Raw genomic sequence first — 13063 nt, 5'->3', positions numbered from 1 at the left:
TGGCATAAGTGGGCAACATCAAAGCTGGTACCTTCTATGGGTCATATCATGCAGAACAGCTATAAACAGGAGTCAGGAAAGTTGGGTGATTTGTTAACTGTCTTCTTACGTTCTCTGAGTACCTACTGCTATCTTTTTGTGCTTTATCTTGCAATAGTACCATCTCCATTAAAAAAAATTAGGACAATAATACTTACCCATGCTTTTAAACAACCTGTGAGATAGTTGTATGAGAGATGGCATGAACACATAAGATACTCTTTTCGTGAGGATGATGGTTAGAGAATAGGTACCGCTTTACATATTTATTATTAATGTGAAAATAGGTCCTCTGTTTTCCAATATAGACAATCAATGCAAAATTTATTGCTGAATTCAAAGAAATGTTAAAGCTGAGGTAAAATGGGCAAGACTGAATGTTCCAGAAATGCTTGCAAGAGGGGATGGAAGCTGCTTGTTTGCACTTAGCTGCAGCATCCAAGAGGTCATAGTCTTGGCTAGGGTTTTTAATGCTCTACTCAAAAGGACTGCAAAAAATTCAGAAGGAGCCTTTTAAAAAGATAGTCAGAACAGAAAGCACAGGTCAAAGACATGGCTAAAGCTTCTAAAAAATCCATATTCAAAATGCAGCTGTGGTACAGAGCCCATTTTCTACAGACTACCAATGGTATATGATGGGGGAAAAAATGTCAAATTTTAGCACAGTCAGAACTTTCTGATACTGTTCATTAGGGAATGCATTTAGTCATTATCTGTTCTGTTATGAAGACATCAAAACACAGATCACTGAAATAGTTCTAAATTGTATACAGCTGTAGGATGCAGAAAATGGGGGTTCCAATGAGAAAAGAAGCCTGTTGGATATAATTCTTACCAAGAGACGGAAATTAAAGAAAACTGTGAGAACAATGTCAGCTTAATAGCATTGTCAGTGAAAGAGCTGGATTTAGCAGACACAGGTTAGGAAATTCACAGAACACAATACAGTGCAATTATAATAGACTACAAGGAAAATATCCTAAAGGATCAAGAATTCAAAATATTTATCAGAAGGAGTTTTAAAAATATATTAGAATCCAACAGTGTCAAAGGGAGATGGGGAACATGCAAGACAAAACAGACAGGATTTCTTCTGAAAAGCCTTCGAAGAAAAGGAGCAAACAGATTCGGAAAACACTATACATAGGTTTTAGGGTCTGAACTGGACTTCGTGTAGTTCATATGGTTCCAAGAAGGAACCATACATGTGAGAAAGGAGGGAAAGATAAGGAAAGCTTGTAGGAAAGAAGCAAAGGTTACTTTTTGCCAGAAAGGTTAAAGGGATTTAAGAAGGTTTTCATGAACTCAGTAAAAGAAAGAGCTAGAGACATAATAATAAGTGATGAGGCAGATGTAACTTGTCAAAATGCAATTGCTTAAGAAAATAAACTCTTCTTAAAAGAATCCAACATGGGGTCCAATAAAAAGCAGGGGGAGAGCTTGTCAGAATTAATACAAATATCTAGAAAGCCTAAAACATATGCAAATCAGCAAATCCAGACAATGTAGATTGTAGAGCATAAAGGGATGCAAAACACCAAGTTAACACACCATTAGCAATCAATAGTGAATGCTCATGGAAAACTGGAAATAGCCCAGGAGAGCAGCAAAATGTAAATACAATACTGATCTTAGAGAAGAGGAAAAGGGAATAATCATGGGAATTGCAGATCACTAAACACTCACTGTAGCCTGTGATTAAAGTAAATTAAATAATGACTCAGAGGAGAAAAGGAGAGTGCTTTCTTGGATGAAGTGACACAGAGGTGTAAAGGTGGTTCTGTATGCCAAGTGTACTGTGCACAAACGGGATGCAAAGATGACAAAAGAAGGTAAAAAGGACAAATACAGAATCTCCTCTTTCTTTCTCGGAATAAGTAAGTAGAGGATGTGTTCCAGGCAGAAACAAGGGGATCCATCAGAAGCCCCTTTGGGAGACCTCCTAGTGCATACATTCATGCTGCAGAGGTTAATTCTTAATGTGTTACTGGGTGGAATGGCTGTTTTAACTACCCAGAGAGGGCTTCCACACCCACCACTTGTATCTGTAACAGTGGCAGGTAGATCCGAATGTATTTTTCAGAAAGCCTTTAGCACTGAGATGCTGATATCTCATTGAAAATTGACGTTTGCTCAAGGCTTTACTCTCATATCTCCCTTCCTCTCTCCCCCACCTCTGAAGATCATAGTCTTAATCTACCAAATTGACATATGATATATAAACCTTAAGAAAATATCTGGATGTCCATTATATGAAAGTCTACTTTTAAAATAAATTGTAACTGGCTTGGATTCAACCATTGCTGGGTGAAGAAAAGACATCCTAAGGACAACAAAAACTTCATTTTCAGATGGGGAGATCTGTAGGGATTAGAGACAGCATTGTCTTCACTAGAGATATAGAAGAGGTACTGACCAATATAATCGTCATGTTTGCTGATAACATTAGTTCAAAGAGAGTGTTGAAACTGAGGAAGCAGAAAGGAAAGGAGAAGTGAAACATGGAGTTAATATAGCAAAAATGGGACTTGACTTAAAACAGTACAAATGAGAGAATTCCAGGAAAATGTCAATGGAAATCCTGGAAATCTGGAAACCTGGACTAATATTAAAAAATTAGATGTGATTTTGCAGTGGCATATAATAATGCAGAAAACCTACATGAAAGCTTCTAGGTAATGAGATACTCTTTCCTCTGTTTATGGTTGGAAGTTGTATTTGGAATATTGTGCTTACTTTTTGGTAAAAGAACTCCAAAAAAAACAATTGAGAGAGTTGTAAAGAAAGACGTAAAAAAAGTCATATAAAGGGCATTTACAAGAAATAATGTAATAAAAGAACAATGGCATGTGACTTCAGGGGGTAAGCCAAAGACAAAAGGAAACAAACAACAGTCTATTAAATTAAGTGATATTAATTCATAAAAAGGGAATAATATATAAAATTGTTAAAAGAGAGTAATTAAATGGCACTTTGAATGGAAAAAAGACGAAGAAAAAAAAAGGCTGGTTATTAAGGCAATACACCCAGCCATGAGATTTTTTTCTAAGCAAGTGAATTTTTCCCTTTGTTAAACGAATAAATCTAAGTTGCCTGGAAAGATACATTTAAAGGTACATTCCACATTCCACCAAAAAAAAAGTACAAAATATTTTATGGGGCAGTATTTTGGCAGAGAAATCCAGCAATTTGTCCTCTGATGTCTTATCCACTTGTGACATCAATTATTTTATTTCTATGGTGTCTTTCTGATGATTTATATAGGATGAATTTTTAATCATATAATGTATCCTTTACTGATATCAACAGTGTTTTATTCAGAACACATTCAATGCTTCCTGTTATTGATTGAATCACTCAAAGCCCTGCCTTTTAGGCATACCAAATCTGTTACTTCTTCTCAGTTGCTGGCTTTATTTGGCTAGTCACAAGTTCTTGGGACATTCATCAAAAAGATGATTAGCATGTCCTTGTGTCCTGGCACAAAGATTACTTCTGAATAGGAGGACTTTAAGTATGTAATGTCCACACAAGATCTGGCCTTCAAAAATAGCATCCTTTGGGCTTTGCTCTTTCATGTTGGCATTCATAGCCTCAAGTGAACTTCCGTTTGATTTCAAGTCATCCCTGGATTATTGCCATATTCCTCCATCTCTTTCTAAGCAGCTGCAAATAGAATCAATTGTACTTTACTATAGAGAGGTGACATTTATGTCCCACAACCCTTTGAAAGTTGAGGGAGGAAATGAGGATTATTTCTTTATCATGTTGCTGCTGAATATATCAAGGCTAGAATGTTCCTGATTTATCATGACATTTCGTTATAGCACTAAAAAAGGACATACTTTTCCAGCCTCCATGTTAGGATCACAGGGTTTATTTATCACAGATATTTAAACGTGAAGGATACCTAATCCCCTGAGAGAAAAATTCCTGAAACTGTCTTCTATTTTTTCCAATTTATAATGCTTCACCTCATAATTTTGAAGTTTTGGGTTTCTTTGGTAAATGTATATACATTTTTTTCCTGAGGCTGGGATATCAAATATTTAAGTCTCCTTCCTGTAAAGCTCAGAACCTTTCGATTCTGAAGATAAAGTTCAATATAACAAGAAGTATTCTAGCACGATCGTTCCTTAAAGAAATGTTTCATGGCTAGAGGATTTCAGGTTACTGTGGGTGAAATTTAGCTCACCTAAGTGTAAAACTCATCTAGTTACCATGGGCTCCCTTTATATTTAATGGAGAGAAAGAAGTACTTTCAGAAGATGATTCACCTGACCTAATTGTAATGTTGATTTCAGTCAGAGATGAGACATATTTACCTGTCTACACTGGCTCCAGATCCTCACTGATTATAAAGGGGTCTCAGATGACAAGTTCAGATGCAGATGTCTACATATAGTTCAATAAATTACACCCCATATGACAATATAAATCAGCAAGCCTGGAGAAGATGAACTCCAGCTTTGTGATGTGTCTGTTTCCTGCTGTCCTGTCAAGATTTCTCCACGGGATTGCTCCTGCTGGGCACAAACTTGCCAGCAGTCTTTTAGCAGAACTGGGAGAAGTGTGGTACATATTGATACTAAGTCATCCTTTCCCTTTCATTAATTCAGTTCCCCAAAACCACCACTGGTTCCAATATCCAGGAGCTATGGAGTTCCCCAAACTCCCAGGACATCACCTAAACCCAACAATTCCACCCAAAACCTCAAGATTTCAAAGAGGGGAATCCATCACTCTCTAATACAAAAGGCAATGTTATGTCAATAAAATGATAAACCTAAATGGGAAAGAAACCCAACAAGTCAGCAAGTAGGATACAGGGAATTTAAAGCATGGAGTCACTCAGTGTACATTACAAATGCATGTATTTTTGGTATTCATGTTTATAAGGATGACATAATCCTAAAAATTGAAAATAAACCTCCATGTGTACACATCAAGAAACAATGACTGAGCTGCACTTTGGCCAATGTCAACTGAATAATATTACTATTTAGTTAGCCTGTATCTTCATGTCAGCTACTTAAATTATGTGCTAACAGGAAAAGAAATGGTAATCTGTGACAGATCACAGGTGCCCTCCGGTGAACTCAATGTTCAGATCTGCCAAGTCAGCAGATGCCAGTCTCATTCAATTTTCTGCTTTTCAGTGGGAAAACACTCACATATTTCCTCCTAAAATAAGACAGTAACATTAAAGATGATTTTATGCTTGGTTTTGGTTTTTTTTTCTTCCCAAAGCCTCTTGGAATCCCATCTTAATTTACAATGCACTTTTCCCAAGCTTTACAATGATTTTTATAACAACAAAATCCTCTCTCATCTTTACTAAGACTGTAATACCTACTACATATTATTGCTTTCCTACCACTTGACAAACATGTATTTTTACAAGCCATTAACCCCACGTAAATCAGTGACATGCACTATGGAGCTGGTGCAATGAATTGCATGCAGTATCAGGTAGGAAAATTGTTTCTGTTACCTCTTTTTGCCCTACTGGAGGTGGTGGCTCAGCCTTCAACTGCTTATCCATGTGCAACTCACTTAACTCTTCACAAATCTCAGAATTCTGACTCCGGACGCCTGGGCTTTGGCATCGCTGCCCCCTCAGCTGCAGCTGTTTTTCCTGCTGGAAATAATCCTAGATGGGTTTATTTTCTTTTTCTTTGATAGCATGCTTATTTCATAAGGAGAACTTCCCAGCTAGAAGAGAAAATAGCCTGGACTATTCTTGTCAGGGGACAACATCTTAAGGAAAATGGCAAGAAACAAGATAACAAAAGATTATGCTGTAACTTTTGAGCTTTGGAAATTGGATATGCCAAGATATCTGGCAGTAGAAAACAGAAACACAAACAGGCCAACATTTTTTCTGAGCTGTTGTTGCTGACATGGGAAGAAATCTCCTTGAAATCTCCATTTTGAGTCTGGATTTGAGACACAAGCTTCCTCCAGAGACCTGTGGTGCACAGGAAGGTGCTTGCAGTTCAGTCGAATAACTGAGGGGTGTAGTCTGAAGTCGTGCCATCAGGCAGTGATACTGAGTGTTACAACTGGAGAAAGGCACGAGTGTAATACCCAACACTGTGCTTACGTGTCTGCTTGAAATAGTGTGGGGAGGACAACCGCACCGGGAGGATACTAGACACACAGTGAAAGAGAGGAAAATGCAAAGTTCACTAGAACAGATAAAAGACATCTAAAAGCAGATGTGGAAAAACTGCAAGTATGCACGTAAGTGTATGTGTCTCCTATTCATCAAAACATTGCTTTGTACCCACCGATGCCAATGGGACTTAAACACAGATTAAAAGAAGACCACATCCTTAAGTACTTCCCTAAAAAGGGATGGACTCTGGGATCAGAGCAATAGTTTTTTTTTCTGCACACACATCTGAGTAGACCCAGTGCTTGCTAGTATGAGTGGTGCCATTAAATGCAGCCGCTTCTTCCTGGGGTGATGATTATTGCTGCTAAGCTCTCTAGAAGTGCTCCCAGGACTAATGGCAGAGGAGAGCATGTTTGCAGGGTTAGTGTCTACATTGGGAGGCCCAAGTTCTCTGCTGCTGAAAATCAATGTGGCTTTATTGATTCACCTAAGACAGGGATTTCTCTGAAAACACCAAAGCTCATCACAGCACTACTATCGTTCATGCCATTACTAACTCTGCTACTGAAATATTAATAAAGCTCTAGCCGGTTTCAAAGGTTGAGCTGAACTGCTTACAGAAGGACTTCCATGCTGAGAAAAAAATTACAAGCATAACAGCATTTCAACAGTAATTATTTAAACCTACTTATCTTTTATTTGTCCACCTTTTTTTTTACCTTGGCTTGACTGACATTCAACATTATTCATGTATTAAGTGAGTTTCCCTTCCCCAGGGAGCCACAGCCTACCTGCCTCAGTTCTAAAGCCACATCACCACAGGAAGTCCCTCAAGAGGTACCAGGAGCAGAAAAACACTTTATTCCAAATATAACTATCTGCAAGAACAGATGACACAAAGGAAGCAGTTGGTTAAGCAAATTGCTCTCCGTATAAATACTTTTGGACTGTCAGGTTTGTACCAGTCCTTTGAAATGTTGTTCTGTGTTTCTAGCAAATTAATTTAAAATCAAATTACTTGTTTCCTGCTTCAGAGGGCATGTGGTCTAAAATATACTCTAACTTTAATAAATGAAATTATGCATGTCCAAGCCTGAACCCTCTGCATAAGAATGTACTACATACAATTTACAGGCATAGTTTAGCACTGATCTTCACAGGCCAGAGACTGCTCCATAATCACTGAGTTGCAGTTCCATCCTTGTCAAAAAAGTAACGCTCTTTAAGGCTCATCTTTGGAAATAGTGTAGTATTCAGGGGAGAAGCTAACATGGAAGGCACAGTATGCACAAGGCACTCAGCCATAAAAAGTCTTTTTATTTTAATGCAATGTGCATATAACTTAGTACCAAGTAATCTTAATGGCATGGTATTGGTTATAGCACTAAAACAACAGAAACAATCGTTTCATGTTAAAAGTGCAATGCAATCTGAGGTGACGTTTCAAGTTTATTTATGCAGAAAGGCTGTGCACTCAGATTCATTAGAAACTGTGCAGTGTATGAGAACAGACTGTAACTCAGTTGATCTGACGAATATTCAAATTGTTAAGCAAATTATTGCACTAAGCTAGAGTCAAATGCCAAACTTACGCCAATTCTCTATCTACTACCCCCTCTGTGTGGTACCAAGACTTAGCACCACTTTTCTCCTAGGGACTAAGCTCCAGGAAATATGGACCCAGCTACTTTCCAGAAATCATACCAAGTATCTGATGAGTTAACGTTTAGTAAAACTGAAGAAATATATCCTGGCAAATCATCCAATGGGGACAAAATGCGTGTGTGCTCAAGACAATGATTTGGTTCAGCACCATGTGTTTTGAGATTTGTCCTGCAAGTTTGTAAGGTGGGAAGAAAATCTCTAAAAGAAGCAGACTCTTCAAAAGAAGCTGGCTGTATAGATTGATTCCAAAAGGACTCTTAGAGAATCAAATGAATTTTTGCAAGCAACTGATGCCACCCCTAGTAAGCCACTCTCATGGGTTGCGACAGTCTCATTTTCAGCACACAGCACTTGAAGATCAGCACAGACCTGTCTGGGGAAAGGTGCCTTTGGTTTATGTTGTTTAACTTTGGGCTGTTTGCTTTTGTTCTGATTCCAGATGATTTATTTTTCTGGCAGCAATGGCAGCAGGTTTATCTCCTGTAAAGCTCCCCACCGTGGGTGGTTTATATAATTTGTTTTTAATTTTTGTATCAAGTGCCATGTTGCCAAGGCAATACACATTATGTTAATATTTATTGATTTGGTTGTTTTCATAATTTATAAAGTAAATCCATTCTGCAGTACAGTAACTTTGTGCATACAAGCAGAGGGTTGGGAGCCTAGGACAGACCTCAGCTCCTTCACAGCATAAACCAAAAGTTTGCACAACTCTGCTCTGCTCTGGGCTCTAAAAAGAGGTGATCTGCTAATACCAGACCAATAATTAGCACATGGAGGAGGATGGACCCAGTGTTGTCCCCTTGCATGCTGCAGGCCAGTTGTAACATCAGAAAAACAGCAACCAGATTGAAAATAGAGCATAATCTGGGTGACATCTCAAGTGTGTTTGTGCACAGACCCACATACTTGTTTGCTGACACAAATAAATACAAAGGCTCCACACTGCGTTCTGCCTCTGAAAAGCACAGATCGGCTAATTGTTTCAGGCTCAAATGGGGATTAGTGCAAATGCCGCTCCTTTGGAAAGAGGACTTGCTGTTGGCAAAACAAGACAAATACCTGTCATCAGCACGGATTCACTTTATTCCTTCCCCATGGAAATATCATTTTTTCCATCCTGTGCAAACAAATTTAGAAATAGGATCTTAGGACTTGCCTTTCAGATGGTGATCAGTTCAAATGGGTTCTTCTGATGCTTCACTCAGGCCCTAGATCATGACCCTCGCTTGTAACATTTGTTCCCTGATTCCCTGCCCATGACTGTTGTGGGAAAGAAGATGTGAAAAGCCTCTGATAGCAGAAAGCTTCCTGTCCCAAGCAGGTGGGGAGGCAAGGTTTGGGAATTGGCTCTGGAGCTCTCTCCATTGCAACTGCCACTGCAGAGCCAACAAACATGGATGAAGGATGTGGCACGAAAAAGTTAATTTAAGTTATTTTATGAGGTGGGCAGGGTTTCCCCACTGGTGAGACAGTGCAAAGGCAATCTGCCCTTTACTCAGTCAATGTAGTTGAAGTCAACTTCCCAATGCAATGAGAAGCTTCAATCCTACCTATCTTCTCTACTCCTCACCAGACTCATGCATTCCTCAGTCTCCCTGAAGACCAATTTTGAGACACTGAATAGGATTTCATGGATGTTCAGGTTCTGCAATCACTTTCCAGGAATGAGCTTGTCAGGACATTTCCAGATGTAGATTCAGAGTGGTGGAGGCTTGTCCTGGTCTTCCCCATACAAGTCTGCACACACTTGGCCACACAGGTGGGACCCTGCTTTACCGTGGGATACTGCCCGTCAGAGGAAGCAGCAGCAGCAGCCAAGGATGCTGGCAACAGAAATATCTCTGCTTTAGCCATTCCTACATGACTGACACTATGAAACTGAGCCTCCTCAAGAAATGCAGCCCAATAGATGACTATTTATTTATCTAAAATAAAACATATTTTAGCCTGCAAAGCTTCCTACAGCCAGTTTTCAGATACCATGATTGGAGTCTGAGAAGCTTTTCATGTATAGTAAATCCAGTTCAGCAGAGTGTCATGCATAGTTACAAGGGCTGTTTACTCTGTAAAGTAATTGTTGATGTTTGTGTTCCCCCTTGCAGACAGCTATGGATTTCATAAAATTACTCTGCCTGGTAGCAATTGGCATCCTTTCTCAGCAACAGTTTGAGTCTAGTAACTGGCACCCTTCCTCTGCAATGAAGCCAAGAAGTAAATGATCGTGAAAACTGAACTGTTTATATCCTATCTCTACACAAGTGGAGAAGCAAGCAGATTGTAATGGTGCTGAAATATGGGGAGCTTGCATTACTGCCTTGGTGGCACCTGTTTTGTGTATAAAGTAAATAGGAGACTACATTCTGCAGAGCTGTTGGGCTGACAACTCTCAGATATGCTGAATTCAGCCCTTCTGGAAAGCCTTGAAAAATCTGAGCTAAAATGGGAGAGAAATAAATAACCATGAACCAAAGAAACAAATCCTGTGTTCTTATTACCAGAACAGTCCATTTATGATCTTGGTTCTCCTCTTTCACAAATAAATGTAAATCCTTGTAGCACCAATAAAATCAGTGTATTATCTTTCTGCACATTTAGCATGAGAAGAAAGATAACCAAATACATTAGGAAAATGCCCTTGCTTCCTCAATATGAGAACGGGAAGATTAATCTCACTTATTCTGCTAGGATAAAAGAGGGCTGGTGTGCAGCTGTCAATTTTAAGTGTGAGCATTTAAGAATCTCTCTAACCCACTTTGAAGAATTGCTTCTGTAAAGCAGAGTTGCCACTACTCAGTTGAATGAGAAATCAGAGGAAAACCTGGAGCAATACCACACTATAGCACTAGGATTACAGTTAAAGCACAGAAAGAACTCTTGTTATGCTACGTTCCTTTACAAGTGCATTTTGTTAGCAGACTACAACATTTGTAATACTGATGTAAAGTGTCTGAAGTCCTACCTTAAAGCTGCAACACATGAACATAATTTAAGACCTGCATATTCCTCAGAAAGGGTATGAAAACAGGAAAGTCTAAACCTGATTATTTGAGATTGGTCATTCCCACTCTCCATCCTATGCCACCTGGCACTTCAGCAGAAACAACCAGAAATCAGGCTAGCTTAGTAGAGTGGTTATGGTTCAGTTTTGAAGCCCTTATCTACCCCTTCCAGTCTTTTCCCCTGCCATTCATCTAACCAAAAGCCAGAAACAATCTGGTGCAAGGGGAGTACTAAACCATCAGAATTAGAAGGTGCTGACTGTATTTGCCCTGTGAATTCATCTGGAGTGTTTTTCCTTCTCTTGATGACCCAGTCTTTACAGGGACCCTATTTATTAAAACTCAAATCACTAGCACATGCATGCAGAAGAGCAACATGGGCAAAAGAGGTTAAATGCAATGATTGATGAGTTCAGAAACAGCATAGACCTGCTGCCCAGCTCCTGGGCAGGTGAAATTATGCCCCCAACTTGGATGTCCAAAGGACCCAAGGGAGTTTTCAACTGTGCTGTTACCTGTCAGAGTTAAGACCACTGAAGTTTGAAGTTACCTCTAGGTAGCTGAACACAGAATGTGTCCTCTTGGGGGAGATAAGAAATACGAAATACATTTTTCCCCCTGAAAGCCACAAGGTATTTGGAAGAAAACTTCAGTACCTGTTCTAAAAAATAATGCACTTGTGAGTACTTAACTAGATAAAAATACCAGAATCTGGCCCTTACAATTCAGAATGGCTAAGGCTAAGACTAGCCAGAAACCACAGCTGCTCAGCAGAGGCTGTTAACAGCAAAAGCTCCCCTGGAACCAGCCTGCCCTGGTATTTCCTATCATTTTGAATAAAGGTGAACTAAAACTTCACCAGACAAACACCATCACAGCCACTAACTGCTGGTCTCTGAACAAGCACTGGATGCTTTGCCAAACATCACCTCTCAAGGAGGGAAACAGCAGTTTAGCAGTGCTCCTTCTTGGATTAATCCAGAGCATTTTAAGCATTTGAACTCTGGTCCCAGAGGAGCAAGGCATGTCATTTCTAATGGCTTCTGTCTTGCTGGCCTAATATCTGTTCCCACATTGGGCAACACACTGCCCATAATAAAAGATAGATTCATTATTCTAAGGGTTGACTCTTAAAATTAGTCTAAGTGGGAGAACTTGGCAAAAAGATGGACTGCCAAGGTTAATTTAGCCTGTTATCAATTCAATAGGCTTAAATAGGCAGTGAAAGCGTTTCATAAGTGTTCATTGTTCAGAGTTCAAGCTAATACCTTCTGCTAAATTGCATTTTGAAGTTTAATCACAATCTACTTTATGTTTCTTTTGGTAATTGGGATCTCTCCACAGCATAATATGAAGAACTCAACCTAATGGTCTCCTCTTAAGGAAGTTTAGATTTTGGAAGTTTGCCTCAAAGTGCAGTGAGTGAGAGTGCCTGAAATAACCCAGAACCTTTCACCCAAATAAGGTGGTAGTATTTTGATCATTAAGGAAGTCTCACATTATTACAGGCAATAGCAACAAAATAACTGTTATTTTAAATTTTGAACTATATTTTCGACCATAATTAATAGGAGTAATTTCAAGCCCCCAACACACTCATGCACACAGTGTCTCACTTGGCACAGGAGCTATGGGGGAACTAGCTGCTGTTCATTTTGTCCAAAATGCTAAATGTCGTCATTTTCTTTACCAAAGGGAGAAACAGTGAGAAATGCTCATTTCTGGGCAGGATTTTGCTCCAGGGAGGGATACAGATACTGGGAAATGGCATCCAGTAAGCTGTGATTGACGTGTAGTCCACGGTCTGGGCACTTGTCCAAAAGCATGTTGTCAAGTCCGCTATGCCTGATATCGGCTCTTTCAATGCCAGGTTCCCCCCCGCTACTTTCTCTCCTCCATCAACTCTTGTGTTTCCTGCACCTTAGGCATTATGCTGTGGACAAATATATTTCCCTGCCACCACATACTGAATAAGCATCCTAAAACCTCTGTTTGCAGTGTGACTGCTCTAATCACATCAGCAGAGATCTGACACAGAGCTGCCTTCTTCTTCCCCAGTGTACTGAAACAAAATAAACACAAATATCTTTCTGTATGTAGAATCTGAGATGAGGACATAGGTGCTTTAAGTCTGCTGCTGTGATTTACAGTCCTTTTTTTTTTCTAATGGCTTTTCTGCTATTCTTCCAAAGACAATTAATACAGAAATGTTCTTATTATATTGCTAAAAATAACT

General features: G+C 39.3%; 1 protein-coding gene across 1 annotated transcript in view; it reads right to left on the bottom strand.

Moving 5' to 3' along the window:
• Positions 1-5692, bottom strand: part of LOC104402042 (sodium channel protein type 5 subunit alpha-like) — a gene marked incomplete at its 5' end in the record, with an annotated part of 55832 nt that extends 50140 nt beyond the window's left edge. Inside the window, one exon of the mRNA XM_010009812.1 lies at positions 5534-5692. Within this exon, the coding sequence (XP_010008114.1) occupies positions 5534-5692 (159 nt within the window). The remainder of the gene's footprint in view (positions 1-5533) is intronic.
• Positions 5693-13063: the final 7371 nt, after the last annotated feature.

This window comes from Nestor notabilis, unplaced genomic scaffold (genome assembly GCF_000696875.1).
Source record: "Nestor notabilis isolate BGI_N333 unplaced genomic scaffold, ASM69687v1 scaffold1310, whole genome shotgun sequence".
In the NCBI taxonomy this organism is placed as follows: Eukaryota; Metazoa; Chordata; class Aves; order Psittaciformes; family Psittacidae; genus Nestor; species Nestor notabilis.
The sequence above is the reverse complement of the archived record's forward strand: the minus strand, read 5'-3'. Positions and strand labels throughout refer to the sequence as shown.